This window comes from Chenopodium quinoa, unplaced genomic scaffold (assembly GCF_001683475.1).
Source record: "Chenopodium quinoa cultivar QQ74 unplaced genomic scaffold, ASM168347v1, whole genome shotgun sequence".
NCBI classification, from domain to species: domain Eukaryota; kingdom Viridiplantae; phylum Streptophyta; class Magnoliopsida; order Caryophyllales; family Amaranthaceae; genus Chenopodium; species Chenopodium quinoa.
The window spans coordinates 143150-165345 of NW_018744991.1; the positions used below are offsets into that span (position 1 = coordinate 143150).

Below are 22196 nucleotides of genomic sequence, written 5' to 3' on the forward strand. Positions count from 1 at the left end.
AACTTTCTATATTTCTCAACGTAGTAGTTTAACGATTTTTTATCTTTTAGTAAGATAAAAAATTATATTATATTTTACCTAGGAATTTCTAATTTAAATTACCCACTAACAAAAAGGTGCAAAAAAAAAAAATTATTGTGATTAAAAAAAATTAATAAAATATTATTTGCGAATTAACTGATTAAAATGGGGTTTATCATTGCTAAGAGTGATAATTCACTGTTTACTTTCCGACAGGGTGATTATATGGCTTATTTGCTTATTTATATTGATGATATTATATTAGCCACATCTAATGACATGTTGCGAGCCGAAATTATTTCTCAGTTACAAAATGAGTTTCCTATGTCAGATTTGGGGCCTTTGAGCTATTTTTTGGGCATTGCAGTGACTCGTACACCGTCATATACTCATATTTATCTCTGTCTTAGCTGAAATATGCACATGAGATCTTAGAACGTGCAGGTATGGCTTCTTGTAAACCCGCAGCAATTCCTGTCAATACTAAGCCCAAACTTAGTGCAGATTCGGAACCACCATTCCGGGATCCTACTTTATACCGCAGTTTCACATGTGCTCTTCAGTATCTCACTTTCACTAGATGAAAGCCCGTGCGATGCACGATTTTTCATACATATATCTCAGGAAAAGATATTTTCCTATATACTCTAAGTTTTTTTTTCTTTTTTTTTTTTATTATAATTATTGATTTATTTTACAATTTAATAATTTCAGACAAAAAAATAAACAAAAACAAATAATAATTTAATTAAAATGATATTGCCAATTACAAAAGTATAATTTTTTTAATGTAATTTATAATGCGACTTAATTTATTGTTGTTTTGTATTTTATTCGTTGTTATTAGTTATATGACAATAATATGATATCTTTCAAAAAAAGAAAAAAAAAATTTGTAAATATGATATTTCATTGATTACATACACTACTACATTTTCGATCAAATGCAATGCCAAAAAATGAGCTATTGCAACGCCCTATTCAATGCTGTCGCAATAGATAGCCTGTTGCAACGGTAGGATTAACTAATACAATAGTCAATTATATATCATATCTATTGCAACGGTCCCTTATATGGTGTTGTAATAGATTGGGCTAATACAACGGCAACAAGAGCTAACACAACGGCTGCTAAATTTTTAATATTTTTTTCTTTCCCTCCGTATTTTATACCCAAAATTTTGAAATTCTAAATTAAAGAGTCGAAATATTTTAACCCCCGCGGTTTCCTTATCTCCAAATTAAAAAAACCCCAAATTCCCCTTCTTCAATTCATATAGTTAGGGATTCCTCCCTCTGGTCCAATGAAGCAGTAATCTAAATCCTTTCCATTCAAGTTGTATTTTGAATTCTCCATTGAAGCTGTACATTAAGCTCTTCCCTGAAACGGCTTTTGAGCCTTTTGTTCTCCATTGAATCAGCTTATCGGGTACACTGTTTTTTTTTTTCCTTTTAAATCATCACCGACTATCGATTTTATAATCTAGGGTTTGCCTCTTGGCTTTTGTTTTATTTCATATTTTTTATTTTAGGTAATTGATTTGTAAAAAAGGATTTGTAATTGATTTGTAATCGTCATCGACTATCGTATTATAGGGTTTATGGAGGTGATGGTGGTGGTGACGGTGGTCGCGGTATCCATTACGACGCTTCGATTTCTAGGATTTTAGATTATAGCTAGGAAGAGATTTAAGACTACCGCTCCTCTCCTCACTGCCACATGCACGATATTCTTTCCATCTTCTCTCTTTAAGCTAAAAATTAATGAAGTGTTTGTCAATGTCCAAGGAAGATTTCAGCTTGATTTTGCAATTCCGATCCCTTGGAATTTGATTTTGCGAAGCTTTGGAAATAGTTTGATATTGTGTTATTGGTTTTAGCTCTTAAATTAGTTGTTGCTACACCTCTATACTTGTACTTATTGCTGTTTTCTCTGTTCTGTAAATTCATATGATCTGGTATCTTTTTGCTCTACAGTTGTAGTATTAGATCTTGTGCTGCCATTTAACTGTCTCTGATTAAACTAATCAATGCATTGCTAAGGAGGGTGGTGAATCAACTATATGAACTTCTATTTTCTGTTCATTTTGTTTGAAGCTTGTCAGATTGGCTTTTATCTTTTCTACATAACTGCATTATGTCTGAATTCCTTTTATATTCATTCTCATATTTTCTATTATGTTGTTTGCAAGTCTCCATCTCTGGAACCAGACCAGGCAACGCTGGGTAGATAATAAAAATCAAAGTAATAGATTATGGGGATGAATAGAACACTGACAATTTTCTTTTTTATTGATAAAAGCAAACCTTGACTATTATATTAAATGAAGAGGATAAGCAGATACTTCTCTTGTAGGCATTGACTATTATATTTATTGCTTCATACTTGATGCAGGAAATCATTGTCACAATTGTACTTGTGCCAACTCAACAAGTATTTGAAACAGGTGAAGTTTCAATGTTCAGTTTCATCTCTTACTATTTATGCTTTCTGCTTGGAAATTGCTATCACGTTACACCCATGCCTCATATCTAAGGATTCATCATGGCTATACCTAAATACCTGTTGTAAACTTGTTATATCAGTTTCTGAAAATTAATTAGGGTAATGGCAGGTTCCTTGCCTTGTTATCTAATCTAATTTTCACTAATGGAAGAGTACTTTCACTTTTCCCTAAGGATAACTGTATTTTGGAGGAGTAATTTCACTTTTTAATCCTAACTTGTCTAAATCAGTTAAGGAGGAGTCCTTGCTCCTTATTGTCCTTAGAGTTAGAACCATACTCCCTCCGTCTCTTTATTAGAAGCCTATTTCTAATATTTATTACCCACATAATAAAGAGAAATAGGCTTCTAATTTAGGGATGGAAGGATTACTACCTTAGTGAGAATATAATACTTTTACTGTTTTTAAATTATTGCAATACATGAAGTTTCACCTATACCAATGCACTATTTTACTTATTAATAGATGAAAATTATAAAAAAAGGTGATATTATGACATTATACATTAAAATGATTCTATATATACCTTGCTTGACTATAATTAAAAACTCGTTGCAATTGTGAAAGAAAAGAGAAAATATATACTAATTTGATTATAAAAAAAAAGAAAAAAAGAAAAGAAAATTATGCTGCTGGGCTGCTACTGCTCTAGCTGCTGCCTCTGCATGTTCTCCTCTTATAGCAAGGCTTAGCTTATTTAAATCCACAAACACACACAAATTAGGAATTAGGAATATAGTAAGGCTTAGGCTTATGTAAATCCTGTTATTCTTGCAAAGGTATATACAAGTAATAATTTTTTTAGTAACTAAGTACTCTCCTCTAGAGTCCAGACCCAAGGGTGAGTCGGTGAGAGAATGGATAAGGAGAATGGGGCTGAAGAGGCGACAACCTCCAATTCTGGTGCTGGTGAGCAAAATCAACACAATGAGAACCAAAAGAATAATGCTAGAGTTCCATTCTATAAGATTTTCTCATTTGTGGATTCTATTGACAAGGCGTTGATGATCATTGGCTCAATTGGTGCTGTCGCAAATGGTGTATGTATGCCCTTGATGGCCATCATCATTGGTGAATTGGTTGATTCATTTGGTGAGAATCAAAATACCAAAAAAATCATTCATGTCATCTCCAAGGTTAATTGCTCTCCCATGTCTAATATTGCTTAAGATAGTTAATGTATATAGTACTCCCTTTGTTGTTTGCTCCATTCCTGCAATATCTCTAAAGATTCTCAACTTAGTCACTGCTGGCTTCTTGCAGGTGTCTCTAAAATTTGTTTACTTGGCCATAGGAGTTGCAATTGCTGCATTTCTTCATAAGCACTCTAAATCCCTTATCTTTTGTTCTAATTTAATTGAGTAGATATACTCAAAAAGCTTCATTTGTTAAAAACAGTCCATAATTGAAGATGCATACGAAGAATAATATTTTTATTGCACTCGCAGAGGTGGCTTTCTGGATGGTAACATGAGAAAGATAGGCAACAAGATTAAGGAAGTTGTACCTGAAAGCAATACCTAGACAAGATATTGCTTTCTTTGATAAGGAAACCAACATAGGAGAGGTCATTGGGAGAATGTCAGGGGATACAGTTCTCATACAAGATGCTATGGGGGAAAAGGTAACTCATTATCGACACTCTTAATATTTCTTAGTCTTGATCATCTTGGTTTTTTTTTTTTTTTTTTTTTTTTTTTTTTTTTTTTTTTTATATATATATATATATATATATATATATATATATATATAAGTACTCTTCCATGTTGGAAAATTTCTACAAATGATATCGACTTTTATTGGAGGCTTTATCATTGCGTTCATCAAAGGGTGGATTCTTACTCTTATCATGCTATCCTCCATACCTCTTTTGGCAACATCATTTCTTAGATCGATTTCGTGGAGTCCCCCCTCTAAGCTCGTTAAACGGGCTAATTTTGCCATTGGTAATTGTTTCTATGAAACCCTAACTCAGTTCATTTCATGTCAATTTTTTTTTTTTTTTTTAGAATCTTGTTTAGGTGGTGGAAGAATTAATCATGCTTGTATACCAGTAACATAGGTTACTGGCGGGATGGATAATTGTTGGTGAATGTGTGTGGTTGTTGTTGTTGAAACAACATGTGTGTTATGCTGTTTAGGCTATAGTGTGGTTAGTTGTTGTTGTTGTTGACCCAACATGTTGTGGTTGTTGATACGTGTGGTTAGTTGTTGTTGTTGTTTAGTTGAAACTCTATGCCTACTTGAGAGGATTTTGCCACATCTTCTTGTTGACCAAAACGGGCAATCTTCTAAATCTGGTGCCACAATTAATCAGGTAACATTATATATATTGTGAAGATATTGCATTCTTTAAAGTCTGTAAAATAGGGGAAATTGATGTGAAAGGGAGGGGGGCTGTTTTTACTCGTTCAATGGATAGCTGGGTGCCCTGGTTTATTGTTTTTTAGATTTGTTTGGTGTGTGCCCTCCATATTTGGCTTATGGTTGATTCCGGTTGCCGCTTCTGGTTTGGTTTCAGTGTTTGATCTGATAATGGCAGATCAGTAGCTCTGGTTCAGGGTTCTACCTGTTGTGTTTTTGTTTGGTTTTGTGTTGGCTGCTGCCTGTATTGCCTGTTTAGGGCTTAGTTATAACCAAGTTTTGTCTCTGGTGTGGGTAGGATATTAAGGTTTAGATTATAATCTCCATAATATACCCATTCACTATAAATGATAATCTTATGAAAATTGAATCTTGAAGAAGCTGATATAAATTATATAATATAATCAGCATAAATATAAAAAGTAGATTATGAATGAAGTAAGATATAATAAAAAAAATTATGAGCATATGAAGTACTACGTATGAAGCAGAAGAAAAAAAATAGTGCAGCTTTATTTACTAAGGTCGCTCTGCTTCATAATTGGTAAAATTGGAAGATTGCAATTAGATGAAAGAAAATTGAAAGTAGTAGTGTGCTCACAGAATATTTAAGTGCAATTCTTTGGACATATCTTGAAGAAAAATAATATTATTTAACTTGGAAACAATGACAAGATATATAAACAATAAAAAACAATCTCAGATCAATGTCAAAATGTGACTTCTTTAAGCTTTTGTGCTGCTGCAATGTTGGGATGTTTATGTTGGTTGTTATGTTGCTTATGATAACTATAGGACATCTAGTGCTCTAAATTTGTCTTTATTTTGATCCAAACACCCAATTTTGTTGTTAAAAATGGTTACAGGGAGAGCATACTTAGTTGTTGTTCTTCTGAATATTGCATTCTTGAAAGTCTGTAAAATAGGGGAAATTGATGTGAAAGGGAGGGGGTTGTTTTTACTCGTTGTATGGATAGTTGGTTGCCCTGGTTTATTGTTTTTAAAATGTGTTTGGTGTGTCCCCTCCTTATTTGGCTTATGGTTGTTGCTAGTTGCCGCTTCTAGTTTGGTTTCAGTGTTGGATCTGATAATGGCAGATCAGCAGCTCTGGTTCAGGGTTCCGCTGTGTTGCGGCCTGCGGTCTAACATGAGTATTATTGTATAGCTGATTTCTCCGTGTGTTTTGAACTTTTCTCATGTTGATTGTGGCCTTGATCTATTATAATTTATAATTTAGTTCTATTATATTTCTATTATTTTATTCTATTTTACGTGTAGGTGCATGGGGAGCTAAATGGAGCTGAAGTATAGTGAGCTGAAATATAGCTAGTCATCTAACAAATGGTGCATAGGTTGGCGACTCTTATTCAAGTTCAACTTTGTGAAGATTTGGAAATTCCGGCTTATATATATGTTGAAAATTTAATTTGTATTTTGGAGGATTAAATTAATTATATAACTTTTATTTATTATTAGTAGGGTGTATAAAAAACAAGCAACTAATATTTTATAATGTACGTATTTAGCATCATAATTATTATATATAAATTTAATGATATTTTGTTTCTTCGCATATTTAGATTTGTATTGACTATTTATACATATATTATATATATATTATCGTTCCATTCAAAAAAAAAAAGATCAAATGATCAATCCGTTGCAGTAGATACGTACTCCATATATGATTTGTATTAATTAGCTTCATCCGTTGCAATAGGTGTCAATTTCATCATAATTAGTAGTGCGTAATCTATTGCAACGGATAATTTATGTCGTGGCATCAGGTGTAGAGCTAACGCAACGGCTTATAACTGTCGTGGTATTAGGTGTTGTATACCGTTGCAATAGACCTATTGCAACGCCAGCAAATGCCACGGTACATAATGGCTGTTACATTAGGCCTAATGCCACGGAATTTGACGCCTAATGCAACGGATTTGGGGGTTGCAATAGGTCAAAAATGTAGTAGTGATATTAGAATAAAATCTTAAATGTGAAAAGATAATAATTTTTATTTTTAAAATAATTTAAATCCTAAATCATTATTCGTTGCTTTTTACACTTGAAATTAAACTCTCAAATCTATATAAAAGTATCATTTTGTATATTTCTTGTGATCTTCTTTGATCTCTAACAAATTATCTGTCTTTTAAATTTTTTAGACATAAAATGTTTAAAGAAGGTAAAGTTTTTTTTATTGCGTTATAAGTTTTAAATTTTTTTTATGAAAAAAACATCTTATTAATCGGGTATTTAGATAAAACCATTAATTTCATAAGATAATTTTTATTTTTTTTAATAATTTAAATCCTAATATCCCATGATTTTTTATACATAAAATCTCATAAAAATAATTTTTGTAATTAGAATCAAACTCATAATATTTTTAATTACTTTGCTATTGTTTGTTAAGGATAATTTTTTAGTAATTTTATGTAATTTATTCCCCTAATAAATATTTTGATAAGAACATTAAAAATAATAGTTATTAGATGTAATATTTCGATGTAAAAAAAATTTTATTAAAAAAAAAATTTCGACAGGATCACCAACTTTGTTCACCGCCATATCTCTTCCATCTGATAAAAGTGGATAAATTAAACATGTAAGAAAAAATAAAATTTATATAAAATTAATCTTTATAGTCTTATACAATAAATTAAATTATTTACCAGAAAGTGAATAATTGCTGTGAAATTAATCTAAAAATTGTAATTATACAAAATGAAATCTATGCATTGGAATTTTTTTATCGTCCCCAATCGCCCAAACAGTAGTATTTTAGAAAATTGAATCATTATTTTATTGTCGTTGACAATATTGCTTCTTATTTGTAACGACTGAAAAGTATCTAATGAAGTAAACTTTTCCTTCAATCAATTTTGAACAAAAATGTAGAACAAAGTTGACTTTAATTGAGGCATGAACGCAATTACCCTGTAATTAAAAATAAAAAATTAAGTTAATTTTATGACTTAATTAAGCTACCTAAATCACAAAAAATTTGGTTTAATCATAAATTAATTGATAAAAATTAAAAGGTTCATTAAAAGATTTAATAAATGTAAACGATTTATAAAGATATAATACCTCCTCATCCAATAGGATCATCAGGTGAGAAACTCGTACTTTGATATTCCAAAGATTTAGGATTTAGGATTTAAATATTAAAATTTTTCATTTCACATTAAAGATTTTATATAACGGAAAAAATATCATATTTACAATTTATTTATATTTAATAAATTCATTATAAATTATAGTAAAAATAAATAAATATTAAACTTTTGTAATTTTGTCTGAAATTATTAAATACAATAAATCAAATAATTAAAAATCTTAGATGAAAAAACCGTGCATCGCACGGGCTTCCATCTAGTAACTAGATATATCAGTAAATTTATAAAATAAGATTCATATTTTATTAAATTCGTTTCAAATTAATCTGCTTTTAGAAATCACATTGAATTTTTATAAACATTATTTTTTTTCTTCTGAAAAATCACTTGTTTTCTTTACTTGACAAAAATGTCTTTCTTTTAAAAAAATCAGTTTTTATTTTTTTTTGACGAAATAGAAAATCTGATTTTATTTTAAAAGATAAAATCTGTTTTTATTTTTATTTTTTTTGCATCAACCTTAGTTTTTTTTTTTGGTGTTTAGAGAGCTATAAGGGCAGTAGTGAGACTAGATCCCAAGATCCCTGGAAGTGTAGTAAGTTTTAGTAATTTATTAAAAAATTAATATCAGAATGTTAATATTAAAATTAGATTTTTTTTTAAAAAAAAATTTAATTTTAATTGTCAAACATACAATGAATTTTAATAAAAAAAATCGTTGTATTAAAATCAGAATTTATTAATAATTTGTATTATAAAAGAACTAATATCTGATTGGTTGTTTAAAAAAAGAAAAGAAATTTTTAATTGATTAACTATGGGTCTAACTTTTTTTAACTAAGGGTCTAACTTTTTTGATACGAATTAATAAATTTGGCCGGAAAATATAACTTAGACCCCAAACACGAAAATTGGACCCCAAACACAATATTCATCAAAAAGTTAGACCCCATATATTATCTTAACTCATGCTTTCCTCATTTCCACTTTTCTCCTCTGCTCTACTCATAAATTCATTCAACTCTTTCTCTCTCAATCTCTCTCCTCCATTGAAGCGTACTCCAAGTTTCCATTGAAGCATACTCGAGTTTTCTCTCCTTCATTAAAGCTGAGGTATGATGTATATTCTTCTTTATAATCATCAATAATTTGATAATATAAGGTTTAATTACAATTATCTTTGATTTAATTGTTCTTAGCTGGATTATTGAACTATTTTTTCAATCTCCATTATCACACCTCCTTGAATTATCATTCTATTGATTAAACATTAGTACTTTGCTATAAATTAGAACATTTGTCGCCATTGATTTCTCAGAATGTGCAATCAATTATTATTTTTAATCCGTTCAGTGCAACTTTAATTTGTAGTTTGGTCTTTTTCATTCTTGAAGATTCTTAATTGTTGTATTTTGTGTGGTGTTGTTGTGATTTTAAGCTCGGTTTCTTGTTTCAGTTCATATGTGCAGGTCAAATTTTGATCAGAAAAAGTTTAAGAACGAGTATATTTCATTAAATGCTTGTTTTTAATACTTAATTATGTTTAAAGATTTCATGGATTAGGATTTGTAGCCCTTTTTGGAATTTAATCAGGGGCTTTGCTTTGATCTATATGGCATTGAATAATATGCTAGAAAACTGTTGGTGGTAAATTATTGGTTAGAGCTCTATTTTAGTGAAACTTTGGGCATTATTATACGGGACAATTTTTAAGAGACGGGGATTATGTAGTTACTCTTTGCCCCGTTTCCCAGATATTGTTCTAGTGATAGCCCCACTAGACCAGTGAAACAAAAAGAAAAAAACCAAATTTGTGGAGCAACTGAATTATTGCTTTAGATGAAAAATGACTGGTCCAGCATGAAAAATTGATCTTACATTATTTCAATAAAGCACTGCCTTATCTCCTTTTGCTACAAGATTTCAACTACATGATTCAATGTTTGCTATAATTTTTCTTTTGAGTGGAATATAGCAGAGCTTGCAAATCAGTACCTTATTTAGACACATCTTTTTTCAGTTAAAAAAAAATGGATATTATTGGAACAGTGCTATCAGCTGCTCAAACTCTGCTTGCATCGCTGCAGTGTTCAGAGCTTCAAGAGATCCTTTCATCCTTTGGCTACAAATCCCAGCTTGATGATCTCCGTCGCATGGTCTCTGCTGTCAATGCTGTGCTTCTTGATGCAGAGGCCAAGCAGGAGCTCTCCCATGAAGCACAGCATCGGCTCGAGGAGCTCAAGGACGCCGTCTTTGAAGCAGATGATCTTTTGGACGAGTTTGTTACCCTTGCTGAGCAGAAGCAACTCTTGGAGGCTGGAGGTAGTCTCTCGAAAAAGGTTTGTCGTGTTAAGAAAATCAGGAAGAAACTGGATGCTATTGCTTACAACACTCAATTTAGCTTTAAGCATGATCCCGAGCCTATTCGGAGGAGAAGGCCCGAGACCTGTTCTTATGTGGATGCAGGTGATATCATTGGAAGACAGGATGGATGACTTGGAGAAGATTGTTGGTATGATGCTCGATTCTAATATGCAACGTGATGTATCTTTTCTCACGATTGTGGGAATAGGGGGGTTGGGCAAAACAGCCCTTGCTCAGCTTGTGCATAATGATCCAAGGGTTACAAGTGCATTTTCGTTGAGGTTGTGGACTTGTGTCTCTGATCAAGATCAGAAGCAACTTGATGTAAAAGAAATTATTTGTAAGATGTTGGCTTTTGGCCAATCACATGAGCACTCCACCTTGGATCAGGTACAGAAACAGCTACACGGTCGACTAGCAGGCAAAAAATACTTGCTTGTTCTAGACGATGTATGGTCTGAGAAGTGTGTCCAGTGGCGTGACCTGGAAAGATTTTTAATCGGAGGTCAAAGAGGAAGCTGGATATTGGTAACAACACGTTCACTAGCGACAGCAAAAATTATAGGAGATGGTCTAACATATGAGCTCCAAGGCTTGTCAGAGGAGAATTCTTGGTGTTTGTTTGAAAGGATGGCTTTTGGATTACAATCGTCTAACCCTGCTGACGACTTGGTCAATATAGGGCAAGAGATTGTTAAAGGATGTTCTCGAGTCCCCCTTGCTATAAGAGTTGTGGGAAGTCTCTTATATGGTCAAGACAAGAGTAAGTGGCTATCACTTGCGCAAATTGGATTAGCCAACCTCAGAGATAGCCAGAATGACATCATGCCTATATTGAAGCTGAGTTATCATAATCTCGAGTCTCCCCTAAAAAGTTGTTTCAGCTATTGTGCGTTATTTCCTAAGGATTATTGGATAGAAAAGGAGATGCTAATAAGCCTTTGGATGGCACAAGGCTATATCGTCCCTTTAGATGAAGGTCAAAGCATTGAAGATGCTGCTGAGGAATATTTTTCAATTTTGTTGCAAAGATGTTTCTTTCAAGACGTACTAAGAGATGTGAAGAATGGTGATATTGTGAGTTTTAAGATACACGATCTCATGCACGATGTTGCTCAAATAGTAACCAAACAGGAGATTTGTGCAACACATAACTTTTGCAGTAACTTGGATAATAAAGTTCGCCATCTGTCTGTGACCAGAAACAAAGTTGAAAGATGTTCGTTATACAAGTCCCATATTCGAACTTTTCTTTTTGTTGGCCAAAGGAGACAAGTTGTTGAAATGGAACAGTTCTGTGCAGAGGCATTATTGGCTAATTGCTTTTGCCTCAGGGCATTGGATTTGAGTCATCTAAGTTTCAAAACATTGCCAGAATCAATAGGTGAACTGTTGCATTTGAGGTATTTAGATCTCTCGTGGAACAGCAGACTAGAAGTGCTTCCGAAGTCAATTACAAAATTAGGTAATCTACAAACCTTAAACTTAAGTCGTTGCCGTCAGTTGAAAGAGCTGCCAAAAGATTTGAGCAGGCTGGTGAAGCTTAGGACCTTGCTTACATCTAATTGTCGCAAGATGACTTGTTTTCCCATGGGGATGGGCAAGTTGAATTGCCTTCACAGGCTGAGTGATTTTATAGTGGGTGGTGAAGGGAGTTACTCAAGTACAAAGCACTGGTTTGATGGACTGGAAGATCTTAAGGCTATGAACAACCTAAACGGTCATCTTGATATCCAGTTTAAGTGGCCTAAAAATGATGTTAAGGTAGATGAGAGCAGAACTGAAGGACATTATCTAAAGAATAAGGGACATCTCAAGAGCCTTAAATTTCTTTTTTGTCATCAGGAGGTAGATGGAGTTGTGGATACTGAGGAAGCAAGAAGATTTATGGAAGAGCTGCAACCACATTCGAATCTGAAGCGGTTAGACGTATCAAGGTACCGTGGTGTGAGAATGCCTGGTTGGGCAACCCTTCTCCCAAATCTTGTACGTATTCATCTCGAGGTTTGCAAGGAGTTGGAGTACCTGCCATGTCTTGGAAGCTTGCGACATCTCAAATCCCTCTGGCTTAATAGTTTGCCTAAGTTGGAGTATATAGAAATTAGTCCATCAGTTTTCAGTTCCACGCCTGGGTCAGAATGTGCTCAAAGAGTATCAATCTTCTCCTCCTTGGAAATCCTTAGGTTGTTGAAATTGCCGAAGTTGAAAGGATGGAGAGGTAATCTTCATCTCCTTGAAGATAACAAAAACATACAATTATGTGTCTTTGGTTTGACAATAATTGATTGCCCAGAGTTGACATGTATTCCATTGTGTCCCAAGCTTGAATATCTATCCCTAAGAAACTTCAATAAAAGACTGAAAATATTACAAACAAAAAGGGATGAAAAAATAGAAGTTCCTCCCTCATCGGTATTCTCTTGTGATCCTGAAAATTCGAGTAAAACTAGTACTATTCTAATTCCTACAATAAGGAGCGTTGTTATAGACAATGTGATGGGTTAAATTGTCTGCCAATGCTGGCTTTCCAGAGCCTTGAAAGCTTATCATTTGAAGGTGTTTGGTGTGAGGTGGAGAGCTTAGAAGATGTAGAGGAGGTGTTTCGTAGCTACTTGTCTTCTCTGCAAACCTTGAAATTTGAAAGATGTGACAAACTAAGGAGTTTTTGTGGAGGATTAGAGCATCTCACTGCCTTAAAGAAGTTAGTGATACGGAACTGTCCAAATGTGAGGCTTTCAGAAGAGACAGAGGATGGCAGGCCATGGCGATCCCTTCATCACTCCCTCCTCGATTTGAGATTTGAGGGTCTACCACAGCTAGTGAGTCTGCCTGATTGGATGCAATCCTTAGCTGCCCTTGAATACCTACGTATTTGTGATTGCATGAGACTCAAATCAATACCGAATTGGATGCCCAAACTCACCTCTGTGAAACAACTTTACCTCTTTGAATGTTCAGAAAGCCTTAAGAGTAGATGTCGAAAAGAACCCCCCGGGGCGGATTGGTCCTACATTAAACACATCCCCATCGTTATAATTCGATAGGATCATTCTACTTATTTCCGCTGCTTCTCTATTATCATTGTTATTCCATAACCAGGTACGCCAACAAGTAAATCAAGGATTTAATGCTACAACTGAAACTCCGTCATTCTTTCTGATAAATTTGGTTTGCAAATTTCTGCAGTTAATAAAATAGCAGATTGGAATCAAATTCTTGATTTTCAGTTTTACTAATACTTTTTTAGTTATTAGGTTATGTCTTTGTCGATTGTCACTGTAGTGGGATGTTCACTATTACTTTGTATTGTGCACTTTGCAGATAGCTAGAGAAATTTAGAAATTTTAAGTGGCAACTGTTGAGGAAGAAAGAGCTTTTGACAAACAAGTGCTGCTACAATACAAGGGCAACAAAGCTAGTTTCAAGGAGAATGTACACATTATATTCTTCTCCTAAATTTGACCAACTTGTTAGTTTCCTAATATACTCCGTAATCAGAACTACTGCTGTGTCACAATAGTTATTGTTACTTATGTAGTCAATATCAACCTGTTTTGTTTTAATTATTTTATCATAGTTTACTTGTATGTTTCTATGCTATTGTTGTGCTATGTTATCTTCCTACATTTAATGTTACTAATTATAAACGATAATTTTTTTTTTTATTTTTTTTGACAAATATAAACGATATTAATCCACATAGTATTATGGGACTACTGGCAGTCTGGCAGCTTTAAAAACTTATCTAGAGTTTGACTCATGAGATAAGTGGTGATCGGAAGATAAGAGGTCTTCAGTTCGCAGCTTCAAAATGCAGAGTTGTAAATTACAGAACCATTTCTAGTATGCAGTCATTCTTTTAAGCTTTACTATTTCCTGCACGCCTTTTTTATTTTAATTTTTTCTTCTGAGATGGAGGTTTCCTTGATAATCTGCTGATGCACATAGTGATTTCAGAGCCTGTACATTTGTAATTCATTTTAATTTAGTGATGATTTCGTTTAATAAAACGTTGTCGGTTTTCAAAATTAAGAGAAACCCCCTTTCTATATTCAAAGGTCAATAAGTTTATGCCTAGATTTGTCTAGTAGTTCTGTACTTCTATGCATCTGCTGTGCATCTATTCAAGCAGACGTGATACACTGAATGACCGCATCTTGTTAATCTGTAGTGTAGGCATAACTGCTGACTTTTATTTCTACTGAATGTATTGTGTATGTCAAAGACTTTTATTATCAATATAATGTAAGATATAGTAGGTTTCCATGTGATCCTTTCAGTAGAAATTGTGGTGAAAGGGTTAGATTTTCTGATACATAGTTTGAAATCTCTGATTAAAGGAGAGATTGTGGAAGAGCTAGTAGCCACGACAAATGAAATAAAACAAGGAACTATTTAAAGTAGAGGCTTCAGGTGTTACTGTTGGGTTCAATGGGGCCGGGTCGGGTCGGGTCGGATTTATTTTAAAACTTGAGTCATGCTAATATTTTTCTATCTTAGATTTATTTAATATTTTTTTGGGTGTTAAGAGAGCCCCAAGGGCGGGGGTGAGAATTGATCCCAAAATCTCCTAAAATCGAGAGAAAAGCTCTAACCACTTGAGTCTTGAATTATCCCTCACTCTCACTTTTATTTAATATTAAATTAAAATGATTGTAGCTTATTGATATGTTTACATTTAGAACACAAAAATTAATTTACTACTTCCTCCATTTCCTTATAATTGCAACATTTCCCTAAAATGGAAATATCATAATAGTTGCAACACACTACAAAAGGAAGGTTTTTATGGTGAAAATTGTACTTTATTTTTATTTAAAGCAATGACCTACTTGATTATGCTCCTAACAACCTTTTAACCCCATTTTAAGTGTATTATGTCATGTGAGGTCCACTTTTCTTAAATACCGTGATAAAGTGTGCGTTGCAACTATAAAAAAAAAACAAAGGGAGCATAATCTAGTGCTAATGTAGCCTATTGTGCAGATTTTATGTGCAACAGTAATAGTAAAGGGCATATTGCATATGTAGAGGTAGAGCCGTAGAGGTTATAGTTCACTCAGGTTCTGAGCATGTGCAAGGTGGCCGATCGCACAGGCCCCCTAAGTGAAACTACTATAAAAAGGCCCCGATTTTTGAATTTAGTAACATATTTTTCCTAAAAAAAAACAAATTTAGGGCCCAATTTAACAAAATTGCACCGAGCCACTTTCAGTGTTAGCATTTATAGCCCCGCCTCTGAGTTCACTATCGTCATTTTTGTTGAACTGCTATAGTACTAAACATTGAATTGTTCAATATTACGTTCTACAGTTCAGATATGATTTATATGAATTATTGTTTCGTACATGCGGGTACACCCGAAAGAACATTACCCTATAAATAAAAAGAACATAATTTATAAATAAAATAACATTACCCTATAAATAAAAGAACATAATTTATAAATAAAATAACATTACCCTATAAATAAAAGAACATAACTTATAAATAAAAAAACATTACATATAAATAAAATAAAAATCGTAGTTAGAATAATTTATTATACATTACAAACGAACATAGAGTAGATCATGTTTTTTGAAAAAGAATATAACATATACTACGTAAAATAAAGAATATTAAATATAAATAAAATAACATAACTTATAAATAAAATAACATTAATTTTCTAAAAAAATAACATTACATATAAATAAAGAACATTACATATATATAATGGAAAAATGATACTACCCAAACCCTTGGAAGAAGATGATGAACAACAATGGTAGTGCCAAATATTCAAACAATCAAGTAATTTCATGAAAATAAAGCTTCATATGAACAACAAACATCATCACAAAACACAAAATATAGGTAAAAAGAACAAACAAAGAGAGTTTAGCATTGTAGTACAACCTAGGGTTTCATATTCATGAAGTTAAACAAAGATGAACAAAGAAAAAGAAATCATACCTCAAATGAGTAGGAAACCCCTGTAAAGTAAATTAATGGTGGAAATTAAACAAATAGAACACTCAATTGCAAATTCTTTAGCTAAAATCAAAATACCAAAAATTCTCAAATCATGAAAAATCCAAAAATTTGGTTGTAAAATTCGGATTTTGGAGTGTTCAATCTAATTAAAATGTGTTTGTGAATGATGAATTATGCACATAAAAGTTATAAAAATCAAGAAATAAAATGAAAGAAGAAGTTACAAGGAGAGGAGAGAACGTATCAACAAGAGAGAGAATGAAGGGGTGAAATGAACATTACATATAAAATTAAGAACATTACATATGAATTTTCTAAAAAATAAAAGAACATTAAATTTGTCTCAATGTTCTTTTATTTATATGTAATGTACTTCCGGATCCCCCTTTACTGTACTATTTTCAAATTTATATTGTTTTTGCTTATTGGTAAAAGTAGTTAGTAAAGTATACGGAGTATTGATTTAATAGATTTTACTTCTAAATTTTCCGCAAAAATGGATTAGTAAACTATATTGATTTAATAAATTGTAATCATAAAAATCTCGTGTATTGACATGAGCATAGACTACCGTGCATCCGTGCTTATGAGACAAGAGTACTCGCGAGCTACTCGAGTGGGTTGGACTCGAAATGTTTCCCAATTCCCATTTTGGCTTGTGATTTTGTGAAGACTTCGTAGTTGACTTAAGTAGCAAAAGCACGAAAATCCACAATTCCCATGAAATGAAGCCGAAATGCAATTGAAATTCTAAAGCTATACTTTCCACTTTTCCATTTTTTTCCTCTTTCTAGTTTCTACTCTTAAAATTCATTCAACTCTCTGACTCTCTCTCAGTCTCTCTCCTCCATTGAAGCGTACTCCGAGATTTCCATTGAAGCATACTCTGAGTTTTCTCTCCTCCAATGAAGCCGAGGTAAGATGTATATTCTTCTATATAATAATCGAATATCAATTTCACAATATAGGGTTTAATTAATTGCACACTATCTTTGATTTAATTGTTCTTTGGTGGATTATTGAACTATATCCCTTTTCAATCTCCATTCAAACTTTCTTGAATTATCATTCTAACGATTTGTCACCGCTAATTTCTCAGAATATGCAATCAATTTTTTTTTTTTCTTTTTTCTTTTTTATTTTTATTAGGCCAAATTAGAAAATAACACCCAAAAAACCACTGAATTTGATAATAACAACACTAAAAAAAAAGTTTTATTATAACACCACCAAAAATCCCAAAATTTTGGTTTCACCACCCACTAATGGATTTTTGGATGGAAATCGTTAGTGGGATCCTATGGACACGTGTCAATTAGGCATTGGTTTAAAAATCAACTTTTTAAAACGAATTTAACGATGGAAATAATACCGAGTTATAAGATATTTATTAAAAGTTATGATTAATCTTGTATATATGACATATTAAAAGTATATCAATAATAAAACTATACCAAATTTTTTATTTTTTAAAATCTATTCAAAAATTTCGCTTACTTAGCATCATATGTGTCACAATAATACCTATTTGTCGCAAAAATGGAATGTCAAGTGTCGTTGTCGCGTAGCCTAGCTACGAGACCGGCTTTATTTATTAGTGATATGATATGTAGATTTGTTTTCTTGCAAATTATTTTATGCACTAGAGAGTACCTAGACTTTAAGTGAACTCTTCATGTCCAAGTGTGCATAACTCGTACTTTACATTTGTGTTTTGGACAACATTTCATGATTGATAGATAATATAGAAAATTTTGTCAAAAATCAACTTTTTAAAACGAATTTAAAGATGGATATAATACCGAGTTATAAGATATTTATTAAAAGTTATGATTAATTTTGTATATATGAAATATTAGAAGTATATCAATAATAAAACACTATACCAAATTTTTTATCTTTTAAAATCTATTCAAAAATTTCACTTACTTAGCATCATATGTGTCACAATAATACCTATTTGTCGCCTAGGTGACGTGATACTTGACGAAAAAATGAAATGTCAAGTGTCGCTGTCGCGTAGCCTAGCTACGAGACCGGCTTTATTTTTTAATGATATGATATTAGATTTGTTTTCTTGCAAATTATTTTATGCACTATAGAGTACCTAGACTTTAAGTGAACTCTTCATGTCCAAGTGTGCATAACTCGTACTTTACATTTGTGTTTTGGACAACATTTCATGATTGATAGATAATATAGAAAATTTTGTCAAAAATCACCTTTTAAAACTGAGTATTGGTCAAAACCACCTTTAAAATCTTTTTCTTCTTTTTTTTTTTTTTTTTTTCGGGAAAGAACACACCTTATTAATTAATAATAATTTTTTTTTTCAAAGACCTAGCCGTATGTCACTACTCACAACTTCCGGCATTGACTCTGCTTAAACTCTCATTTTCTCTCATTCCTTGGTTGCCACCGGAAAAGAAAATTCAATGCTAGAATCTAGCATAAGGTGCTATATATAAAAATTAAAAATAAAAATAAATAAATAAATAAGGTGGCTTCTAAAAAAAAATATTTTGACAAAATTCCAATTTAAAAAGGTGGTTTCTGACATTTTATTCAATGTATGTGATTATCGCTCTAGTCATGTTTCGACCTTTGTCCACTAAATATAATTGACTATATTAGCCTATTAGGAGCGCCAACTCTTCAAGGCATCCCCGTTTTCTCTTACAAGGAGCTAAAGACTGCTACCAGCGGCTTCAAGCCTTCAAATAAAGTTGGAGAAGGCAGCTTTGGCTCTGTCGTCTACAAGGTATGTATGTAGTACTCCGATCCGTATAATTTAAATTTTTTGACTAAGGTAGCTTAAACCATTCTCTTTGTTGGATGTTTCAAGGGATGCCTTAAAGACGGATCAATCGTTGCAGTCAAAGTACTTGAACTCGAATCATTGCAAGGAGAAAGAGAATTCATATCTGAAATCTCTGCATTATCTAACATTATACATGAAAATCTTATCACCCTTAAAGGATGCTGCGTTACTGCTACCAACAGATTTTTGATCTATGACTACATGGAAAACAACAGCATGGAACTGGCCTTCCTAGGTACTATACTAAAAGATCGAGTTCATCCGTTTGCTCTCTATATACAATTCGATATTCATTTTCTAAATTTGTGATATGATCATGGAAAATACATGCAGGAGGATCTGAAAGCAGAAGAAAGTTTAGTTGGAAAATGAGGACGGACGTTTTAATTGGAATAACGCGAGGCCTAGCCTTTCTCCACGAGGAAGTCCACCCTCATATTGTGCACCGTGACATAAAACCTGCTAACATACTTTTGGATCAGAATTTCGTACCAAAGATTGCAGATTTCGGTTTGGCAAAGCTATTTTTGGACAGTGTATCTCATGTGAGCACGCGTGTGGCAGGCACATCGTAAGTAGAATCCTCAACATACAACTACCTCCGCCATTTTGTATACGCCATTTTGTATAGGCTTGTTGCTAATATAATAACGATTTTTGTTGCAATATCAAAACTTAAAAGGGGATATCTTGCTCCAGAATATGCAATTTCTGGTCATTTGACGAGGAAATCAGATGTATATAGTTTGGGTAATTCCTTGTTTCTCCTATTGATTAACAAACTTGTTTCTCTTAGGGGCAAAAAAGTCATTTTAGGGTGTAATGCTGTCATGTGATGTATACTAGAGATTGCCAACTGTTTCCACGTGGGGTGATTTGTGGACAGATCTTAACGGAGTTATTAACGGTTAAAAATTACAGCATAAGATTACAGAAAATCGAAAAAAAAAAAAACGAAATCTGAGTTTTGCAGAAAAACGAATTCGAAGAGATAGAGAGGACTCGAACATTTTGCAGGTCGGAGATCGGAGATCGTAAAGCGGAGGAATTTCAACAATTGAAACAAAAATTGAATTTCAGCAATTTAATTTCAATTTTTGCAAACATACCAACCAATTTTTACAAAGCAGTAATTGCAATATTTACGCAAGAATCAATACAAACAGAAGAATCACCTAAATCACAAGAAACAACTTAAACCACATGACTATATCATAAATTTAAGTTCAATTACTAAAAAAAAAAAACTCCTTTCGCAACTCACACATGATTACAACCCACAACAAAGAACCTTAGACTAGATAAACGAGGGTAATGAAACAAATTGACTAACCTCTACTTCAATTCACCGATGATTAAATACGAAAATCTCCTCAAACCAGGAGCAAAGCCAGATCTGGAATCACCTTGGATAGAGAGAAGTAGGAATTGTGTATTTCCTGGGTTTACTCCCAGAAGCAATCGTTTGTTTAACTTTTAACGCCATCACAAATACTTAGCAAAAATTGCCAACTAAGCATCCAAAATGCCACTAAAGCATGTCCCCACGTTTGTCCACTCAGCAACCAAAGATGCAAATAATCTCCAAAATGCCACTAGAGAAACAAAGAACGTTACTCATGAAGAGTAACTGGGGTGCGCTCATATAGTTTTGGGATAGCATATTGTTAGCGGACACAAAGCCGTGGACTGCAACTTAGAGCAAAAAGATGCATACCTAGTTACCAAGGTAATGTATTATTAGTTGTATTACAATTATTTTACATTCCATCCAATAACTCGAGATAATAAATCATATTAGCACTTTCATATTCATGAATTCATGTATTAGGTATGGAAGGCTTACAAATCTAATAACCTTCAACAGCTGGTGGATCCCTCACTTGACGGAGATTACCCCGAAGAAGAACCTATCGAACTTCTTAAGGTGGGCTTGCTTTGTGTGCAAGAGATAGCCGATCTTCGGCCTCAAATGTCAGAAGTTGTGAAGATGCTAGGAGATGGTAAAAGTAGGGATGTTTCAATATCCAAACTTGGGCATCTTCTTGATCTCATGTACTATAAGATACGGGATGATCATTCCCAAGATAATGTTGGATAATATTCCTCCTTATTATTAGAGTTTGCTAAAAACAAATAAAGGAGAATTTACAAGAAAGAAGAGAAAAAGAATGAGAGGAATAAAAGGAGAGAAAAAGAAGGAGAGTAGTAGCAAAATAAGAAATAATCAATGGCAAATTATATAACGATAATTTGCATCATTAGTTATTTAGATATAGGCTGATTATGAATATGTAATCAGATTATTTGTTAATTGTAAATTGAGATAGAATTTGTATCACATTATTTTTGATAAATAGAAACACAATTTAAATTTGAGAGTATACCATCGAATATTAGTTTATAGTTTATAAATACTTTGTGAGTTAATCTATTATGTTATAGAGATATAATTGTTACCTATTTTGTTTATAAATAAAGGGAAAGTAAATATTATTTCCGCTGTAAGATTATTTGTGATATTTCCCAACAGTCTGGTATCAGAGCCGGTTACATATATACACGTTGTATAAAACAAAATGGAAGATTCGATGGTAAGCTTATCAGGAATGATTAAATTGACGTCGTCCAGCTATTCCATGTGGAAGTCTCGAATGGAGGATATCCTTTATTGCAAGGATTGTATAAACCCATCGAGGAAGAAAATAAACCGGAAAGTAAAACCGAAGATGTATGGAAATCGGAGAATCGAAAGGCAGTCGAGCTGATACGACAACATATTGATCAAAATATTTTTCAACATGTTGCTAATGATACCAATGCCTACAAGCTTTGGAAAAAGCTTGAGTCAATGTATGAGAGGAAGACATCTTTAAATAAAGCTACATTGGTAAGAAGGTTGGTTCGTCTTCTATACAAAGAAGGTAAAAATATGGCATAACACATAAATGAATTTCAAGGCATTGTTAATCAGCTAACAAATGTTAGCATGACAATTAAAGATGAAGTCCAAGCCTTA

General features: G+C 32.8%; 3 protein-coding genes and 1 long non-coding RNA gene across 4 annotated transcripts; 3 read left to right on the forward strand and 1 right to left on the reverse strand.

Moving 5' to 3' along the window:
* The first annotated feature begins 2888 nt into the window (after positions 1-2888).
* Positions 2889-4223, forward strand: LOC110706715 (ABC transporter B family member 11-like). Its single transcript, XM_021884676.1, has 2 exons — positions 2889-3663; positions 3791-4223. Exons 1-2 carry the CDS (start codon positions 3385-3387, stop codon positions 3890-3892), a joined length of 381 nt encoding a protein of 126 aa, XP_021740368.1. The 5' UTR covers positions 2889-3384; the 3' UTR covers positions 3893-4223.
* Positions 4224-10224: 6001 nt separating this feature from the next.
* LOC110706742 (putative disease resistance protein RGA3) lies at positions 10225-13894 on the forward strand. The gene is made up of 2 exons (XM_021884698.1): positions 10225-13476; positions 13699-13894. The coding sequence occupies exon 1, from the start codon at positions 10225-10227 to the stop codon at positions 12880-12882; it is 2658 nt and encodes an 885-aa protein (XP_021740390.1). The 3' UTR covers positions 12883-13476; positions 13699-13894.
* Positions 13895-16381: 2487 nt separating this feature from the next.
* Positions 16382-20718, forward strand: LOC110706804 (putative serine/threonine-protein kinase). Its single transcript, XM_021884754.1, has 4 exons — positions 16382-17272; positions 18991-19117; positions 19202-19412; positions 19511-20718. Exons 1-4 carry the CDS (start codon positions 17262-17264, stop codon positions 19750-19752), a joined length of 591 nt encoding a protein of 196 aa, XP_021740446.1. The 5' UTR covers positions 16382-17261; the 3' UTR covers positions 19753-20718.
* Positions 20333-21535, reverse strand: LOC110706805. Its single transcript, XR_002508393.1, has 2 exons — positions 21024-21535; positions 20333-20894 (listed from the first exon to the last, which is right to left on the reverse strand). It is a non-coding gene; the product is annotated as an uncharacterized LOC110706805 (long non-coding RNA).
* Positions 21536-22196: the final 661 nt, after the last annotated feature.